The 21435-nt window shown below is 38.7% G+C and overlaps 2 protein-coding genes across 18 annotated transcripts in view; both read right to left on the bottom strand.

Annotated features, from left to right (window-relative positions):
- Positions 1-1882: 1882 nt before the first annotated feature.
- On the bottom strand, positions 1883-4553 carry LOC125652462 (putative glutathione-specific gamma-glutamylcyclotransferase 2). Its single transcript, XM_048881681.2, has 3 exons — positions 2623-4553; positions 2446-2484; positions 1883-2314 (listed from the first exon to the last, which is right to left on the bottom strand). The coding sequence occupies exons 1-3, from the start codon at positions 2764-2766 to the stop codon at positions 1904-1906; spliced, it is 594 nt and encodes a 197-aa protein (XP_048737638.2). The 5' UTR covers positions 2767-4553; the 3' UTR covers positions 1883-1903.
- Positions 4554-17057: 12504 nt separating this feature from the next.
- LOC125650131 (sodium channel protein 1 brain-like) overlaps positions 17058-21435 on the bottom strand; it is a 57292-nt gene continuing 52914 nt past the window's right edge. For 10 of the 17 annotated variants that reach the window (XM_048878111.2, XM_048878112.2, XM_056165139.1 and 7 more), the window contains 2 exons: positions 21410-21430; positions 17058-20549 (listed from right to left, as the gene is read on the bottom strand). In XM_048878111.2, the coding sequence (XP_048734068.1) occupies positions 19285-20549; positions 21410-21430 (1286 nt within the window). In that variant the 3' untranslated portion in view covers positions 17058-19284. The remainder of the gene's footprint in view (positions 20550-21409; positions 21431-21435) is intronic. The other 7 variants (XM_056165142.1, XM_056165144.1, XM_056165141.1 and 4 more) reach the window with 1 other exon arrangement.

Raw genomic sequence — 21435 nt, forward strand, 5'->3', positions numbered from 1 at the left:
ACCATCCTTGGGGTGAAGAGCTATCAAGTTTGTTCATAGGAAGGACCATGTCTTCCATCAAAGGGGAGATAATAACAAAAATAGGGTGGGGTCATTTAAAAATCTTTTCAATAACCACTGGGCCTGGAAAGTACAAATCTACATGAAAGCTTCAAGACATGCAGATTCAAGTATGTTAAAATCATGATACCTGTGGGTAGAATAGGGCCACCATAGGGGATCAAAGTTTTGCTTAGAAATTATGTATGGAAAATCTTTCAAAATCTTCTCAAGAACCACTGGACCAGAAAAGTTTATATTTACATGGCAGCTTCCTGACATAGTGCAGATTTTCAAGTGGGGGTGGGGGTACACAATAGGGGATCAAAGATTTACATGGGAATATATAGGGAAAATCTCTCAGGAACCACGGAGTCAGAAAAGTTTACATTTAGTGAAAGCTTCCTTACATAGTGCAGATTCAAGTTTGTTAAAATCATGCTTGAGTGGGGCCATGATACGGGATGAAAGTTTTACACACGAATATATAGGGAAAATCTCAAAACACCATTGGGCTAGAGAAGTTTACATTTATATGAAGCTTTTTGAAATAGTGCAGAGTTAAGTTTTGATAACACCACGCCCCGGGGGTAAGGTCGAGCCACAATAGGGGATCAAAGTTTTGCACACAAATATATAGGGAAAATCTTTTTTAGAAAAGTTTGTTTACATGAAAACTTCCTGACGTCGTGCAGATTCAAGTTTGTAAAAATCGTGGCCCCTGGGGGTAGGTTGGGGCCACAATTGGGATCAAAGTTTTACATGCGATTATGTATGGAAAATTTTTAGATATGGGCTAAGGTGACTCAGGTGAGCACTCTTATAGAAATATAGATCTTTTTTAAGCAAGTGGATTAAAAATACTTTTACAAAGGATATGTACTTTGTATGTATTTAAAACTCGGTTTTCCTAATCGAGTTTGTCAACACGTTGGTCATTGCAAGGAAACCACGTGCGGAAGTGAGAATACCATGATTTCTAGTAAGTATGTCAAAAGCATTAAACATTTCGACATATGTTAAAGGTAAATCAATTTATGGAGCAAGAAAAAATAAGAAAGAACAAAGGCTTCTTGTAAAACGTTGTTTTTTTTTTCACCGAAGGAGTTGCGTGACGTGTAAGCATAAACGGGACTGTGCCTCGTTAGTGTAGATCTTTTGAAATTTGGCTTGTTGCTGTTTTACACGAATCAAATGTTATCATATTAATTAGATATCTAACTCATTTTTTGTACATAAATCGTGTCCATGCCCCATTAATTAAGCCCAAGATATTTCATTATCCCCGGGCTTGGTCATATATTGAAAGTACAGGAGTTTGCCCAACTATCAATTTTATTTTATAAGATTTTGAGATTGATCACCGTTATCTTCACATTTTCATTGAAAAGGGGGGGGGGGGATTACAAGATGGTCACGACTACCTCGTTTCAATGTGATCAACACTATGAAGCCCAAGATCATCAGAATTCACCTGCGGGTGCAGATACATGTAGTACAGACCAACATTTGGTCCAGATAACCCCATTTGTAATTACTATCTACAATGATGTGTGGTCCAGGCATTCAGTAAATTGTCGATCAACATCTTTTAATCATACCTGGGTCACGATAATTTGTTGTGTAAATATAAGATAACATTACTGAATGGCTACTTGCATTTGTTTGCAAACATCGTGTTGTCTACTAATATCCTGCAAGATCAAGTAACGCCCGAGCGGAACTTCTGGAATGAAGTTGAGCCATCGACCTTAATCGATTGGCAATTCCGTGAAGTTCTCCACAGGCCAAATAGAGTGTCGACGCCCTTATAAGTCGGAAATACAACGAGAAATCTGACCAGTATGAATATTGAGTGATTTATTTAACCTTGATGTCGATACTCGTGTAAAAGAATCATCTTCTTTCTAATCAATTTATCAAGCATAAACAAATGTTCGTCCATCTCCTCTGGTATGTGCGTTTGGATATAATCTGCCAATTTGGTTATGTATTCTGAATTAGGTCCAGCGCTTCCGCGCGCACGCACTATCGTGTCCGAGATACACTGCAAGTCTTTTTCTTCATCTTCTGATGAAGGCCCCACGTATAAAGGATTCTTTTCTGTTGCTAGGTACAATAAAACCTCGCAGGCATTGTTCGAATTTTTCCCGTAGAATTTTGTAGTAATTGTTATATAACTACCCAGTATTTTTTCCCGCACACTCAATTTCTCAATGACCTGGGCCACTTTTTTGGCCCCCTTTACTGTATATTTCACTCCCCAGAGGCATTTCTGTAAGGAAACAACTTTTATTTATGTTGGATTGCAGAAGGGCGATTTATGATTGGTGGAATACTTAAACAGTTGCCATTTTTAGATAAGCACATGGGCGAATTTAAGATGATGCAATCGTAATTTGTTACCTGGTTGTCTGTTTTGATTAATGTAGCGACTCTTCCGGGCTGAAATGATCAAAATCAATCATTTTACTATGCCACTGATATATTCAATTTATTGAAAAATGATAATTGTTATTTTTTCCGGTCGAATCGTTCTTTTATTTACTATACTGACTGAAAGTCAATGTAAACAGACGCTACCTTTTCATTTGTGCCTCTTTGTTCCGTGTTGCTCTGCCAAAATCTTCTCTGGTACCCACAAATATATCCATGTTCCTTTGTAGAATATTTAAAGTCGGGTTTCCATATTAACGACCCATATCCGAAAACGTGCAGCTCGTCCATTTCTGTACTACGCACTGACTGAAGCGATACGCTGCATATCGGCTTATATAGGACTGGCGTGCGTATAACAACGAGATGATGCAACCAGAAATTGCCTTACTGTTGGCGGCACACAATTTGTATGGGGAAATTTATTTAGTCAACAAAGCTGATTATGTTAAAGTCGCTCCATACTTCTTTGGTTTAATTATATCGCCATTAATTGTTCAGATAACTTCTGCAAATTCAAATCTTGCTAAAGTTGCTCCTTTTTCTTTCTTTTTTCTTTTGGTTAATGGTCTTCATTCGTTACATCAGTTAACTTTTGGTTCTGAAGTTGTAATCTCTGTCGGCTTATTTTAGGTTACGTTTCGAGAGAGGAGATTAAGGAGATTGCCACCCCTACCCCCTTGGATGATTTTTTTTCTGAAATAGAAAAACGTCATGGGGACATTTTGAGGTTTTCAAACCCCTCCCCCCTCCTTATATGGACGGAAAATATACAAACTTGGGTCGCGACCCCCAGATACAAACTTGGGTCGCGAACACGTACCCCCACCCACCCCTCTTGAAAATTTCTGGATCCGCCACTATAATTTGCCCTCTCCGATTACTTTACTGGGGACATTTTGAGGTTTTCAAACCCCTCCCCCTCCTTATATGGACGGAAAATATACAAACTTGGGTCGCAAACACGTACTCCCACCCACCCCTCTTTCTTGAAAATTTCTGGATCCGCCACTATAATTTGCCCTCTCCGATTACTTTACTGGTACTATATTGAACGTTTTTATTTTTCCCGAGGTCATTTATTTTAGTACAAAGTTACTTTACACATTCATTTAACACATATTCTATTAAAGCCCTATTTTCCCGTGGTAAATTTCCCTACACGTCATTGTGAAGAAGGAAGGGCTGAGCGGGATTTCACCTAATTCCGAGGATTGGACTGTTCGTATAATCGTATAAAGGTGTGCTTATAAACATTCCATTTCCGATCAACTTGTCAGTAAAACGAAAATTTACAAAGAAATGTGTAAAGTTGTCTGTACAATGGCAGGGTATGTGATTAATGGAAGCCTGGATTATGCCGAAATTTTCCCATGCATATGTACAAAGCCTTTTATTCCATATATATATATATTTATATTTGTGAGGCAGCTTTTTTTTTATGGTAATGGGCTTTTTGTTGTGCTTAGAGATCACTTGTATGATGCAACAAAACAGGAAATGTGTGTTAGTGACAAATCGTTGGTAAACGAGTATCAGGTATTCCTATGAGTGACACCGTGTTACCTGTAGATGTGAAGGAGTAATTGGTGTAAATGTGCATGTATGTTTGTATGTGTCGATGGGAAATTCTAGTAAACCAGGAATATTGGTGTTATTGTGTCCATTCCATAAAGATGCTTAATGAGTAATTATCATTGCTGTAATTAAACGCCTTTACATGAACCAATCAACAACGAAAATCATATTTTGTATATATTGATATCGGTGGGTATATAATCATTATGGTAAGAACAAGATTAGAAATTGATATGCCATGAAGAAATACACGGGGTATTGTTGCATGTTCACAAATATAAAGTGACCAACACGAACAATTGGATAAATCCTATACAGTACTTGGCCATAAGTATGTTCCCAAGGAAAATTTCTACAATATACTGGTATTTCATATATACAAAACCATATGTTTTCAAAATTTTCGCTTGGAGCCAATTTTTCCTCTATTTGAATGAAATAAACAGCATTTTGTTTAGAAATATCATAAATACACTGTAACTTATAATTTTGAAGAAGAAAAAAATGTTACAATGCAATATCGCAGAGATAATATTTTATTCATAATGTTGATTTTTTAATTCCAAAATTACACATACTTATATAAAGAGTTAGTACTCTCAAATCAAACCTTGAATTAGAATTGTCATATCTTTACAATAGATTATGATATAATAATTCTGAAATTATTGGATGATACTGTAAATAATTCTAAGATCAGTGCTTTTTATTTCATCAAAATTTATCTAGAAATGAGTTCAGGAAAATTGATTGAAAATGCATATATGGTTTTGTATGAAAAGGTGGAAATTTTCTTTGGGAATTTACTTATTTATATAATCACATTAATTTACATGTACTGAATCTGCCATCCTTTCCACGTCGTGCTTGCTCGTGCTTCCGACTGAGACGTTGTACTCGTGATGTCTTCCTAGATCCGCCACATCAGTCTGTGGCGTATCTCAATTTATACCCCATCCCTCCCCTCCATATTTAAAAAACACACCAAAAAAACGTCCCCACAGATGACACCTTCTGCGCAGTACTTGCAAATGTAAGTTATTTTAAGCCAAGGTTATATGCTGTTAAAGTACTGACCTAGTTGAATTGTAAACAATGTATGCATTACGCATTTTGCGTCGCAACATTCCACATTCATTGGCAAATAAGCAACATTCTGTTTACAATTTTATGCTGATACCGCGGGGTTTGATTGATTCGTAGTATAGGCGTAGGTAATGATTATTATCGTGGCTCTCAACTCGCACAAAATATATCCTTGCACAGACGCGCACGTACGTTTAGAATTAATACACGGCGTACATTTACAACACGCCATGACAGGGCTCCACCAAAAGGAAGCATTGAACACCCCCCCCCCCCCTTTTGGTCAGTTTTATAAATTTATTACGTGGATTTTGATATTCAAATACTGACAACAATTTTAAATTATCGGCACTAGTTACATAATTGCTTATAGAGTATAAGAAATGATGATAAGCCATAGTATATGGTTTGATAATTTATCTACGCACTCTCAAGTGCATGACTTCCAGGGCAGTTAAAACGACGCATTTCATCTTCCAATTAAGTTGATGGAGAGAATCGAATAGAAGCACCCGTGGGTAACCGACGATGACCAAATCCTGATTTCTTTATTTATGTACCATAATTTCATTTGACAATGAGAGGGTGAGCGGACGAAAGACAGATATATATGCAGACAAAACTGGGTATAAATTCAGTCACATAGAATTCGGGGGGGGGGGGGGGGGGGGGGGTCCTTTTTGACAATGATCATTAGCTGTTGTTTTCATATGCAACTAAAGATATACATGGTGACTCTCCCTGAAGATCGGACAAAACTATCTTTTTTCTGCTTTTTAAGAATTGTTGACGTTAACTTCCAACTTCTCCCTAGACTGCTCCCCCCCCCCCCCCCTTCCACGCTCCCTACTTTGAGATACAATGCTACATGCCTGTTACTTCCACGCTCCCTACTTTGAGATACGATGCTACATGCCTGTTACTTCCACGCTCCCTACTTTGAGATACGATGCTACATGCCTGTTACTTCCACGCTCCTAGCTGCAATAATGTAGCCCTCTCTGATTTTTTTTTTTTTTTTTTTTTTTTTTTTTTTATAGGGAGAGGGCTACAACTCCTTAGGATCTCTGTAATGGTGCAAATGCGGGAGTGATTCACTCCCGCAACATTTCCGCTCATTCTAAACATTTCCTGACTTTCTTTACGTAAATAAAATGATATTCTATGTTTCTTAGTCAATATATGAATTAACAACCTGCAACTTTAGATTTGTGAGGCTCTATTCTACCGTTTTCAACAATTTCGATAAATTCCAATTTCTCGATTCATATTTGTGCGCCATGTTTGATGTACTGAAGTTTCAACTTCCGGTTGTCAAGTCATTTGCATATGCCATATAAGGTAGTATTTACATCAATGGACAAGTATGGAGGGGAAAGCTATTTCGTCGGTATTGAAAAGGTTTGAATTTAATATCAAGTTAAAAGCCGAACAGCAGAGTGTAAATTCTTTCTGCAACAATATCATTTTCCTTTCTTTGTCGAAGTGGCTCGAGTAACTACATTTTCGCGCTGATTGTCAATGTTTAGGCTTTTCATTAGATCCGCCTACGAGATCTCGCGATAACAAGCATGGCGGAGCAGACGAAGAATTTTGCATGCTGTACATTATATCTAATGAAAAACACCTTTATTAGACATGCCCGAACACAAAGTTTGTACTCCTTTTGGTGTAAACAACATTTGGGACTAATACACAGAGTTTATTATCGGTTATCATTAAAATTATTTTGCACCATTACGGAGATCCTATGGAATTGTAGCCCTATCCCGAAAACGTCAGAATAAAAAAAATTGGATAGGGCTACATTATTGCAGCTACCACGCTCCCTACTTTGAGATACGATGCTACATGCCTGTTACTTCCACTCTCCCTACTTTGAGATACGATGCTACATGCCTGTTACTTCCACTCTCCCTACTTTGGGATACGATGCTACATGCCTGTTACTTCCACGCTCCCTACTTTGAGATACGATGCTACATGCCTGTTACTTCCACGCTCCCTACTTTGAGATACGATGCTACATGCCTGTTACTTCCACGCTCCCTACTTTGAGATACGATGCTACATGCCTGTTACTTCCACGCTCCCTACTTTGAGATACGATGCTACATGCCTGTTACTTCCACGCTCCCTACTTTGAGATACGATGCTACATGCCTGTTACTTCCACGCTCCCTACTTTGAGATACGATGCTACATGCCTGTTACTTCCACTCTCCCTACTTTGAGATACGATGCTACATGCCTGTTACTTCCACTCTCCCTACTTTGGGATACGATGCTACATGCCTGTTACTTCCACGCTCCCTACTTTGAGATACGATGCTACATGCCTGTTACTTCCACTCTCCCTACTTTGAGATACGATGCTACATGCCTGTTACTTCCACGCTCCCTACTTTGAGATACGATGCTACATACCTGTTACTTCCACGCTCCCTACTTTGAGATACGATGCTACATGCCTGTTACTTCCACTCTCCCTACTTTGAGATACGATGCTACATGCCTGTTACTTCCACTCTCACTACTTTGAGATACGATGCTACATGCCTGTTACTTCCACTCTCCCTACTTTGAGATACGATGCTACATGCCTGTTACTTCCACGCTCCCTACTTTGAGATACGATGCTACATGCCTGTTACTTCCACCCTTCCACGCTCCCTACTTTGAGATACAATGCTACATGCCTGTTACTTCCACGCTCCTAGCTGCAATAATGTAGCCCTCTCTGATTTTTTTTTTTTTTTTTTTTTTTTTTTTTTTTTATAGGGAGAGGGCTACAACTCCTTAGGATCTCTGTAATGGTGCAAATGCGGGAGTGATTCACTCCCGCAACATTTCCGCTCATTCTAAACATTTCCTGACTTTCTTTACGTAAATAAAATGATATTCTATGTTTCTTAGTCAATATATGAATTAACAACCTGCAACTTTAGATTTGTGAGGCTCTATTCTACCGTTTTCAACAATTTCGATAAATTCCAATTTCTCGATTCATATTTGTGCGCCATGTTTGATGTACTGAAGTTTCAACTTCCGGTTGTCAAGTCATTTGCATATGCCATATAAGGTAGTATTTACATCAATGGACAAGTATGGAGGGGAAAGCTATTTCGTCGGTATTGAAAAGGTTTGAATTTAATATCAAGTTAAAAGCCGAACAGCAGAGTGTAAATTCTTTCTGCAACAATATAATTTTCCTTTCTTTGTCGAAGTGGCTCGAGTAACTACATTTTCGCGCTGATTGTCAATGTTTAGGCTTTTCATTAGATCCGCCTACGAGATCTCGCGATAACAAGCATGGCGGAGCAGACGAAGAATTTTGCATGCTGTACATTATATCTAATGAAAAACACCTTTATTAGACATGCCCGAACACAAAGTTTGTACTCCTTTTGGTGTAAACAACATTTGGGACTAATACACAGAGTTTATTATCGGTTATCATTAAAATTATTTTGCACCATTACGGAGATCCTATGGAATTGTAGCCCTATCCCGAAAACGTCAGAATAAAAAAAATTGGATAGGGCTACATTATTGCAGCTACCACGCTCCCTACTTTGAGATACGATGCTACATGCCTGTTACTTCCACTCTCCCTACTTTGAGATACGATGCTACATGCCTGTTACTTCCACTCTCCCTACTTTGGGATACGATGCTACATGCCTGTTACTTCCACGCTCCCTACTTTGAGATACGATGCTACATGCCTGTTACTTCCACGCTCCCTACTTTGAGATACGATGCTACATGCCTGTTACTTCCACGCTCCCTACTTTGAGATACGATGCTACATGCCTGTTACTTCCACGCTCCCTACTTTGAGATACGATGCTACATGCCTGTTACTTCCACGCTCCCTACTTTGAGATACGATGCTACATGCCTGTTACTTCCACGCTCCCTACTTTGAGATACGATGCTACATGCCTGTTACTTCCACGCTCCCTACTTTGAGATACGATGCTACATGCCTGTTACTTCCACTCTCCCTACTTTGAGATACGATGCTACATGCCTGTTACTTCCACTCTCCCTACTTTGGGATACGATGCTACATGCCTGTTACTTCCACGCTCCCTACTTTGAGATACGATGCTACATGCCTGTTACTTCCACGCTCCCTACTTTGAGATACGATGCTACATGCCTGTTACTTCCACGCTCCCTACTTTGAGATACGATGCTACATGCCTGTTACTTCCACGCTCCCTACTTTGAGATACGATGCTACATGCCTGTTACTTCCACTCTCCCTACTTTGAGATACGATGCTACATGCCTGTTACTTCCACCCTTCCACGCTCCCTACTTTGAGATACGATGCTACATGCCTGTTACTTCCACTCTCCCTACTTTGAGATACAATGCTACATGCCTGTTACTTCCACTCTCCCTACTTTGAGATACGATGCTACATGCCTGTTACTTCCACGTTCCCTACTTTGAGATACGATGCTACATGCCTGTTACTTCCACTCTCCCTACTTTGAGATACGATGCTACATGCCTGTTACTTCCACGCTCCCTACTTTGAGATACGATGCTACATACCTGTTACTTCCACGCTCCCTACTTTGAGATACGATGCTACATGCCTGTTACTTCCACTCTCCCTACTTTGAGATACGATGCTACATACCTGTTACTTCCACGCTCCCTACTTTGAGATACGATGCTACATGCCTGTTACTTCCACTCTCCCTACTTTGAGATACGATGCTACATGCCTGTTACTTCCACCCTTCTACGCTCCCTACTTTGAGATACGATGCTACATGCCTGTTACTTCCACCCTTCCACGCTCCTTACTTTGAGATACGATGCTACATGCCTGTTACTTCCACTCTCCCTACTTTGAGATACAATGCTACATGCCTGTTACTTCCACTCTCCCTACTTTGAGATACGATGCTACATGCCTGTTACTTCCACGTTCCCTACTTTGAGATACGATGCTACATGCCTGTTACTTCCACTCTTCCTACTTTGAGATACGATGCTACATGCCTGTTACTTCCACGCTCCCTACTTTGAGATACGATGCTACATACCTGTTACTTCCACGCTCCCTACTTTGAGATACGATGCTACATGCCTGTTACTTCCACCCTTCCACGCTCCCTACTTTGAGATACAATGCTACATGCCTGTTACTTCCACTCTCCCTACTTTGAGATACGATGCTACATGCCTGTTACTTCCACCCTTCCACGCTCCCTACTTTGAGATACAATGCTACATGCCTGTTACTTCCACTCTCCCTACTTTGAGATACGATGCTACATGCCTGTTACTTCCACGCTCCCTACTTTGAGATACGATGCTACATGCCTGTTACTTCCACTCTCACTACTTTGAGATACGATGCTACATGCCTGTTACTTCCACGCTCCCTACTTTGAGATACGATGCTACATGCCTGTTACTTCCACGCTCCCTACTTTGAGATACGATGCTACATGCCTGTTACTTCCACCCTTCCACGCTCCCTACTTTGAGATACGATGCTACATGCCTGTTACTTCCACGCTCCCTACTTTGAGATACGATGCTACATGCCTGTTACTTCCACGCTCCCTACTTTGAGATACGATGCTACATGCCTGTTACTTCCACGCTCCCTACTTTGAGATACGATGCTACATGCCTGTTACTTCCACGCTCCCTACTTTGAGATACGATGCTACATGCCTGTTACTTCCACTCTCCCTACTTTGAGATACGATGCTACATGCCTGTTACTTCCACTCTCCCTACTTTGAGATACGATGCTACATGCCTGTTACTTCCACTCTCCCTACTTTGAGATACGATGCTACATGCCTGTTACTTCCACGCTCCCTACTTTGAGATACGATGCTACATGCCTGTTACTTCCACTCTCCCTACTTTGAGATACGATGCTACATGCCTGTTACTTCCACTCTCCCTACTTTGAGATACGATGCTACATGCCTGTTACTTCCACGCTCCCTACTTTGAGATACGATGCTACATGCCTGTTACTTCCACTCTCCCTACTTTGAGATACGATGCTACATGCCTGTTACTTCCACCCTTCCACGCTCCCTACTTTGAGATACGATGCTACATGCCTGTTACTTCCACTCTCCCTACTTTGAGATACAATGCTACATGCCTGTTACTTCCACTCTCCCTACTTTGAGATACGATGCTACATGCCTGTTACTTCCACGTTCCCTACTTTGAGATACGATGCTACATGCCTGTTACTTCCACTCTCCCTACTTTGAGATACGATGCTACATGCCTGTTACTTCCACGCTCCCTACTTTGAGATACGATGCTACATGCCTGTTACTTCCACCCTTCCACGCTCCCTACTTTGAGATACAATGCTACATGCCTGTTACTTCCACTCTCCCTACTTTGAGATACGATGCTACATGCCTGTTACTTCCACCCTTCCACTCTCCCTACTTTGAGATACGATGCTACATGCCTGTTACTTCCACTCTCCCTACTTTGAGATACGATGCTACATGCCTGTTACTTCCACTCTCACTACTTTGAGATACGATGCTACATGCCTGTTACTTCCACGCTCCCTACTTTGAGATACGATGCTACATGCCTGTTACTTCCACGCTCCCTACTTTGAGATACGATGCTACATGCCTGTTACTTCCACTCTCCCTACTTTGAGATACGATGCTACATGCCTGTTACTTCCACTCTCACTACTTTGAGATACGATGCTACATGCCTGTTACTTCCACGCTCCCTACTTTGAGATACGATGCTACATGCCTGTTACTTCCACGCTCCCTACTTTGAGATACGATGCTACATGCCTGTTACTTCCACCCTTCCACGCTCCCTACTTTGAGATACGATGCTACATGCCTGTTACTTCCACGCTCCCTACTTTGAGATACAATGCTACATGCCTGTTACTTCCACGCTCCCTACTTTGAGATACGATGCAGCCGGCGCACACCCCCCCCCTCTAAAATTTTCAAATTTAAGGTAAATCGTGGTATCTTGTTTAAAAAATGTACTAACCGATAAAAGAAGCAATAATTTCATCCACTCTCGGAGAAATAAATAACAAAATCTTTTGTTTTTCTTGAAATACTGTATTGGGAGAACTTAATTTTTTTTCAAAAACCCTTAAAATTTGCGTCATTTTTATTAATTTCACCTTATAAAAGATGATAGAAAATAGTACAAATGACTAAATAGGAGACATATTTCAGGCCCTATAAAACCTGTAAAATCCAGAAGCCTCAAGGCGGCCCCCAGACCCCCCGCCTCATATAGTGGCGCCCCCCATAACCACAATTCCTGGATCCGCCCCTGATATTAAGAAATTTCATCCAAGGATGCTTTATGTCAAAGTTGGATCCCCTATTGTGGCTCCACCCTAATCCCAGAGGTCATGATTTTTACAAACTTTCATGTAAATTTCAGTTTTTCTGGGCAAGTGTTTCTTGAGAGGATTTTAAAGATGTTCTCTATACATGTATACTCGAAAGTAAAATTTCGATCCCCTATTGTGGCCCCACCCTACCCCCTGGAGTTTTAACAAACTTGAATCTTCACTATGTCAGGTAGCTTTCATGTAAATTTCAGTTTTTCTGGCCCAGTGGTTCTTGAGAAGATTTTTATATGGCCCCACCCACAGGCACTCGACGTTTTAAATACATGTATCTATAATAAATAAAAAAAAAATGTCTTCCTGTAAACATAATATTATGTTTACAGGAAGATAATTTTTTTAATTATAGATATTTAAAACGTCGAGTGCCTGTGGACCCCACCCTATTTTTGTGATTATATCCCCTTGAAAGGGTCATGACCCTTCATTTGAAGAAACCTGAATTCCCTTCACCAAGGAATGCTTTGTGCCAAGTTTGGTTAAAATTGGCCCAGTGATTCTGAAGAAGAAGAAAAAAATGTGAAAAGTTTACGCCGACAGACAACGGACTCAATCTTGAGCCTTCGGCTCAAGTCAGCTAAAAGGAGGAGCTGGTTTTAATCAGATTGCACCAGAGGTGAAATCAGGTGTCTAAGGGGAATAAGCATCCCTTGTTGATCGGTATTATTGTTCTCCATGAATCCTAAACCAAGGTAGAAAGCATCCTCGCTACACGGTGATACACGGTGTTTCTCTTCAGTGAGAGAGAAACGCCGTGTATTGTATTATCAGTGAGAGAGAGAACCGCTGTGTATCGTATCTTCCGTGAGAAAGAACCGCCGTGTATCGTATCTTCCGCGCGAGAGAGAAACGCCGTGTATCGTATCTTCCGTGTGAGAGAACCGCCGTGTATCGTATCTTCCGTGAGAGAGAAACGCCGTATATCGTATCTTCCGTGAGATAGAAACGCCGTGTATCGTATCTTCCGTGAGAGAGAACCGCCTTGTATCGTATCTTACGTGAGAGAGAAACGCCGTGTATCGTATCTTACGTGAGAGAGAAACACCGTATATTGTGTCTTCCATGAGAGAGAAACGCCGTTTATCGTATCGAAACACCGTGTATCGTATCTTCCGTGAGAGAGAACCGCCGTGTATCGTATCTTCTGTGAGAGAGAACCGCCGTGTATCGTATCTTCTGTGAGAGAGAACCGCCGTGTATCGTATCTTCTGTGAGAGAGAACCGCCGTGTATCGTATCTTCAGTGAGAGAGAAACGCCCCGTATCGTCACCCTTGGCTAGCGAAGATGGGTAGAAAGGTTCATATTGCTTACAATGAAATGCTGCATTGATAACCCAGTTTTTACTACAGGGGCTAAGCCCGTTCTGGAACTGAACTCTGCGATACCTTAAATATATACGGGCTTAGCCCCTGTGGTTTTTACAATCAACTTGTTTATTTTCAAAATCACACAACATTTCATTGTAACAGTACAGGTCTTCGGAATACAATCACAATTGTTATCGAGGGATTTATCTATCCACATGGACAACTATGCGATGATGAATTGCATTTTTAAAATAACTTCTGACTGGAATAGTGGGATTTGTTATTGCATTTAATATACATCTGTGTTTATCTCGTATAATTCACATATCCATATTTTTATATGATACTAATTGATTAGTTATGAACTTATAGATGGAAATCATTACTTTTTAACCTACACAAGTATGTTTTGCACCACTTCTTCACCTGGAACTAACCTTTCGTCAAATACATCAGTACAGGGGTTCTCCAAGTGTCCTGTCCCCCTTTATTTTTTAACTAGGTCGAAAGTACTTTGACGACGCAAAACCTGTCCACTTAATTTTTTCTTCTACGTAATTTTTGAAACTATTCAAACCAAGATTACCAATTCAACATTTTGCGTCGTTCAAATCTCAAATGTTGTTGTTTGTGTGTGTGTGTGTGTGTTTGTTTGTGTTAGACACGTTGTGGATTTCAGAGTAATATCAGATCAATGAAATATTTACCTGTGACTCACAGTTGAGTTTGGCTTCCATATCATAGCTTGTACAATAATATGATACAATTGAGCGTGGTTTTCGCGGCGCGGATCAATTCAATATCTGGGTTGAACATATTTTATTGTCAAGGTATTGAAGACAAGGGGATTGGGCACAAGTTCTTTTAAATCTGGGTTGAACATATTTTATTGTCAAGGTATTGAAGACAAGGGGATTGGGCACAAGTTCTTTTAAATCTGGGTTGAACATATTTTATTGTCAAGGTATTGAAGACAAGGGGATTGGGCACAAGTTCTTTTAAATCTGGGTTGAACATATTTTATTGTCAAGGTATTGAAGACAAGGGGATTGGGCACAAGTTCTTTTAAATCTGGGTTGAACATATTTTATTGTCAAGGTATTGAAGACAAGGGGATTGGGCACAAGTTCTTTTAAAACTTACAACACCTTCTCCTAAAGAACAAAATACAGAAATGTTCAATAGAAATACCATAGTGCATAAAGGTCAAAGGGAATTTTAAAAACTAAAAAGGACCATAATTGTACAATAGGAAATTAAATCTCGATTTCTCTTATTAATGGACGAGTGTCCACCATGTGTAAATTTTCCATTCTGAAGATGGTGTTAGATAAATCCTAGGTGTAGTTTTTTTTTTTTTTTACTCAAGAGAAAAAGAAGTGGTAGACATCCTCTGTTTTATCACAGGTGCAAATTTAATAGCAAATACAACTAAGCGTGGTTTTCAGATCAATGAAATAGTTAACACAAGAGTGTATACTTTTCATGCATTCAAATACTGTTCACTGTATGTTCAGTACCCATTTAAAGTTATGCAAGTATTCTCGTGTTTACCACAAAAATTCCCCATGAAACTACCTTTATTTTTGCATTATTCACTTATGAAAAAAAATTGCTCAAAGAAATCCTTTAAAAACGTCTCTTTATTAGTTAATTTTATGTATTAGTTAATTTCACGTATTAGTTAATTTCATGTTTTAGAAAATTTCATGTATTAATTAATTTCATGTTTTAGTTAATTTCATGTTTTAGTTAATTTCATGTATTAGTTAATTTCATGTTTTGGTTAATTTCATGTATTAGTTAATTTCATGTTTTGGTTAATTTCATGTATTAGTTAATTTCATGTATTAGTTAATTTCATGCTTTAGTTAATTTCATGCATTAGTTAATTTCATGTATTAGTTAATTTCATGTATTGGTTAATTTCATGTATTAGTTAATTTCATAATTTCATGCTTTAGTTAATTTCATGCATTAGTTAATTTCATGTATTAGTTAATTTCATGTATTGGTTAATTTCATGTATTAGTTAATTTCATGTATTGGTTAATTTCATGTATTGGTTAATTTCATGTATTAGTTAATTTCATGTATTAGTTAATTTCATGTATTGATGACTGATTTACATTGTTGTTGGATTGAATTGGAGAAAAATCCTACTTCTTTCAAAATGTGTCCAAATCTTTATTAGCCTATGACATCAATGTCTGTATAAATAGCTGTAGATCCATTTGCCATTAATTGATAATTAAAACATGTTGTAATCATGTCTGAATTAAACCCGCACCAGCACCAGTGCAGGTCACATTAATGGAGACCCTTTATAAATTGTGTATGGATTGAACATTGCTTTACTGGTGTAAGATGCAAAGCCTCTGCAAGCATCTCTAGGGTCATCATTTATGAGGGTGTATGTTAAGAAGTGACTGACACTCAGTAATTTTGAAAGGTGGGGTAGGAGGAGGGAGGGACTGCACCACTGCCTGGATCCGCCCCTGTCCATGATGGCCGTTAGATTGGATGTTCAGCTGTAACCATGACAACCATCAGACCGGACGTGAAGCTGTAAATATGAAAACTTGGAGACTGTAATATCATTTTCAAATGATGACTGGTACCCATGATAAACCTGTGGCGGTCCAAGGACTTTGATTGTCGATGCCAGATAGCTCATTTGGTGGAGCACCTGGTTAGGGGTTCAGGGGCCTGGGTTCGAATCCTTTCTCTGTTCTACTGCACTGTTCCCTCTGTATTACACATGTATTAAATTAAGCGCAGTGTTAAGCCTGGCTTTATTCATGTTATTGGGCTTTCTTCACACAGAAGTCATATTCAGGGTTCACACACACACAGAAGTCATATTCAGGGTTCACACACAAACAGAAGTCATAGGGGGGGTAGGTGGCATGTTTACAATGTGTAGTAGTTGTAGCTGTTTGCTACAGCTAGCATGCTTACAATATGTTGTTTTTGTAGCTCCGATTTCAACAACTGGCATATTTACAATAGGTTGTTTATTCACTCTCTAGCATTCTAAATGCAAGTACTAGGTACAAAATCCCAAATAACAACCAAAGTACTCAGATATTACATATTTGAAGACTGTACATTTGTTTCTGATCCCAATGAATGGTCAAAAAGAAGCTGGCCTGTGCAAGATCCTAGTAAATCAAAACAAATCTCATTAAATGCAAAACAATTTATTTGGTAAAAAGGTCGACATATGCCACAGTACGGCTCGTGATGAAGGTCATAAACAGTAGAATACAGAACAAAGAAAAACATGTCCTCAGGGACTGTCCCCCGGGGATGGAGCTTGTGAGATACAGAGTATTTACAGTACTTATATTTACCGAGAAATACAAACCTAAATTTGGCCTTGTTAATTCAGGTTTGATTTTCTGTATGACAATGAGATGAGTAATGAAGAGAGCTTCACAACTAATCAACACATTGAAAATTTGAGAAAGGAAAAAAAAAAAAAAAACGGGAAGTGAAAGTTTAAATGCAGGCATCACAACCTCTTCTGTACAAGACAAACCATTCTCCACCCTAACTACTGTCTGTTGTTGTGATTAATAAGCCAGTTAGAAAAAAAAAACAAGTTGCACAAGGCGATAACAAAAATATCACATTCAATATCAACATTTCCTTTTTATAGGAATATAATAATTAGATACACAGGCAAATCCATCAGTTCCTTATTACACATTATTGTGCTCATGTAAATAAAAACAAATGTAAAATAACAAACATAAAAAATATCTAAAGTAAGAATATCTCTCGCAACAGAATGTGGACGGATACTTCATTCACAGATCACAACTTTCGTTTGGTAAAATGGGGGAGAGGGGAAAAAAAAAATGCAGTTAATTCCAATGTACAAAGTTTAAGTTCAGGAGCAGACATATTGATGTTTGATTAAAGCCATTAATATATCGGTTCTCATTATGCATAACTTTATCACAGTGTCTTGTTATATAATACTGAATTTATATTTTTTCAAGTCGATGCACCAAATGAGCTTTCCCTCTACATACGTATACAGTACAACATCAAATCCAACTAAAGGATCGCAAAGTCAAACAGAAAAAAGCATCCAAATTTATATTCGATAAAAAAAAAAAGATTCCATGCCTCATTTTATGAGCTTTTTCTCTCTTGCTACAAAAAACCCAGTAAGTAATTCAATATGAATTTTGTAGGATAAGAGGTTCAATGTGCAAAGGGAGATAAACAGTAGGTACAACTGCATAGAGATGATTGGACACATTCATACCCTCCGACACTGTTTAGCATTATTCACATCAGAAGTCAGGAACTTTATCAGGTGTCACTGCAGCATAAATTTGATCTAGCTTGTATAACACAAGATGTGAAGAATACCATGTCAATGTCCCTCATTTGGGACAGTATTGACTATCAATAAAGTCTGTGCTTAAAATATTACAAAATTAGAATCAAAACCCCTTCTCCAAAGTTAATCTCTACAGCAGTGTCAACTGTATAGTGAAATAAACTTGCTTAGAACTGAAGTGCATCTATATCAATCACTTTTTGTATGATATATATAAAACAATCGAAACATTGATGTTGGAACAATTAAGTTCCTTGAACTCTATCAAATACTACATGATTTAAATATGATCGCATGAAAGACATGCTGCTGATACCAATCAAGACACACATCAAAATCATTGTGTGAGAGAAACAATATTTCCTTAATAATTTCTAACATATCATTTACCTCTCAACAAGATTTATCCCACTCATCTGACACAATTACCCAGAGAAATATGCACTTGATACAAGCATAGACAAATTAACCGCACTCTATGACATCACTTTGCAATGCTAAAAAAAACCACATCATGACAACATGAGCATACTAGAAATGATCTTATCTTTTTCTTTTTTTTAAAAATTTTTCGTTGAAAAACAATCTTTAAATTAGTACAATACACAATCTATAAGTTCTGTCATGTTTTATCACATTTTGATCAACAGGTTTTGGCATCAGTGAATTTTGACACAATACTTCTATAATAATGCATGTAAATACATGAATTCACACCTCGGGGACACAATATGGAACCCATTTTCTCTTATTTTATTCACTTTTGTTCCTGGGAAATGTATTAGCATTTCAACAATATTCCCAACTGACGATACCAAGGTATGCACCAGGCACTGCATAATTATTCTGCATAATTCTATATGAGTCAAATACACTGATTCGCTGTAAAAATACATTGTACTGACACTCAAAATGCATGTCACACAGAAAGAACCCGCCTTCTGTGGCCACTGATGCAGCACTCTGAATATCGACCTGAGAGGTGCACATTTAAAAAAAAAAAATCTACTACAGTACTCAAATAAATTGCACCATATTTTCCCTTCCCATAACATCATAAGTCTAATTCTTTATCAGAGCATTTTGCTGGGTAGATGGGACCAACTGCAGGAACTTGTAATGTACTTTTGGATTTCCTTTGAGAATTCCCTGGTGTGCTAGCTGTGGTTTGACTTTTGATACTGTGTCTGCTGGTTGCACTACTCGGCCGAGACGAGCTGAAGAAGTTACTCAGAGCACTATTAAGACGTCTACCGAGATTAGCCAGACTGGCTCCCTTCGATTTAGTGTTCTTCTCATTTTCATCTGCCTCTGCTTTTTGCATTGCCATCTTGGTCAGATTACGGAGCTGCTTCTGAGTTTTAAATGTCCGCCAGGCACGCTGTAAGGTCTTCGCAGCTACGTCCTCTTTCTTTTTCTGCATCGTACTCGATGTTTTACTGGTGTTCACTCGAGTTGGGAAAGTCTCTTGGAACTTATCTTCCATCTGAGATTTCAGTTCTTTGAATTCCTCCGTTTCCTCTACACGGCCTAACACATTTTTACATAAAGCAATCAACACATCTAAGCAGTGAATTTTGTCTCCTTCAACAATTGGAAGATCAAATGCCACTAGAGCAATTTCGTTAGGCCTGGGTATGCCTAATGGAGGGTCTAAATCCCCAACAAAGTGAGAGAGATGTTCGTATTTGATGAACTGTGTGGCTAAAGGATCATACTTCTCCCACACAACATAAAACTCATCAAAGTCATCTTCTGTTATTCCAACTTCTTCTGCCTCATGGGCCTGATTGAAGTTCTCCAGAATGATGGCAATGTACATGTTTATAACGACTAAGAATATAATAAGAATGTAGGCCACCATGTAAAACACCCCAAACGCAGGAGATCCACAGTCCCCTGTAGAATATTTAAATTTGGCACCGCCTTCTGGCCTGGTGGCATAGTCTGGGTCACAGTCCGGGGGCTGTAAAAACATAGTCTCCAAAATATCATTCCAACCGGCAGATGTCGATAGACGGAGCAGTAGCACAAAACTGCTGGCGAATGTCTGGAAATTCACAGTATCATCCAATGGAAGATCAATTTTCATGTTCCCAAACAATGACATTCCGATGATAGCAAAGATGTACATGATGAGACACAGCAGAGCTCCGATATTGATGAGAGCTGGAAGGGAGATAATGAGGGCAAAGAGAAGCTTCCGGATGCCTTTAGCAGCCTTGATCAGCCTTAGAACTCGCCCTATCCTGAAAACTCTCAGAACTCGAAGCAGTGTAGGGTTAAAGCTGTTTGCGAGAACATCTGCCAACACAATGCCTACAACAACAGAAAAAGAATTCCTCAATTTCATACATTTTTTTTGACAAAGCATAACAGTCAGTGCTGAAGGTATATATACATTGTATATAGATTAAATGTGGAAAAGAGCAGAATTAAAGTTGTCAATTTACAGCATTACGGAAAAAAGATGAAAAATCTACAAAACAAGAACTTTATCTGTAGTACTTAACACCAGCTCTATTACATTCAATTTATCAAAATAATTCAATATATTTACATTTTCTTTATGGAAATAAAAAACAAATATAACACATCTAGAAAGGCATACATGAATATAAGATACAGAAAAGCGGATACAAGATTATCATTATAATTCTTGTTTTGTAGATTTCTTGTTATTTTATGTTAACTAAATCTACAAAATGACAAGCTTGCAAAATGATAAATTAAGGACTTCATTTATCATTTCAAAGATACATCAATAAACTAGTATTGGAAGTTAGTCGAAAGAAATGTGCACTGGATGGTTCACAAAGATGCAAGATGTGCAATAGTTTCTACAGTCGGGGAGTAGCGAGCATTAGAGGACTAGAGAGCAGGGTACAAAAGGTTAATACGATCAGACAGCAGCAGAGAAAGGCATTCGTTGGTTTATATCTACTTATTCGTTTAATTCTGTAATTAATTACACTTAGGAATATTGGAGGAATAATCAGATAAATAGAATTGGCATTTTGTAGTTTTTCCCCACAATCATTTTCTACTGGTAAAGCTTGCACAACATGGCTGTAAACTGACGGCTGACATATTTTTGGTGTGGTTTTGCCTTTACTACATCAAATGTGCACGTCTACAAAATATAGTCAGGTCACAATTCACTACCGGAGATAGTTTACCTGCAGCCTCGACAATTATTACTATT

Source organism: Ostrea edulis, chromosome 5 (assembly GCF_947568905.1).
Source record: "Ostrea edulis chromosome 5, xbOstEdul1.1, whole genome shotgun sequence".
NCBI classification, from domain to species: Eukaryota; Metazoa; Mollusca; class Bivalvia; order Ostreida; family Ostreidae; genus Ostrea; species Ostrea edulis.

Excerpts from the sequence above, each read along its gene's own strand:
- LOC125652462 (XM_048881681.2), bottom strand. The coding sequence starts at position 2,766 with ATGGACGAGCTGCACGTTTTCGGATATGGGTCGTTAATATGGAAACCC. Across the intron at positions 2,485-2,622 it reads AAAGAGGCACAAATGAAAAG|CCCGGAAGAGTCGCTACATT; the intron begins GTAGCGTCTGTT and ends TGATCATTTCAG. Across the intron at positions 2,315-2,445 it reads TAATCAAAACAGACAACCAG|AAATGCCTCTGGGGAGTGAA; the intron begins GTAACAAATTAC and ends GTTTCCTTACAG.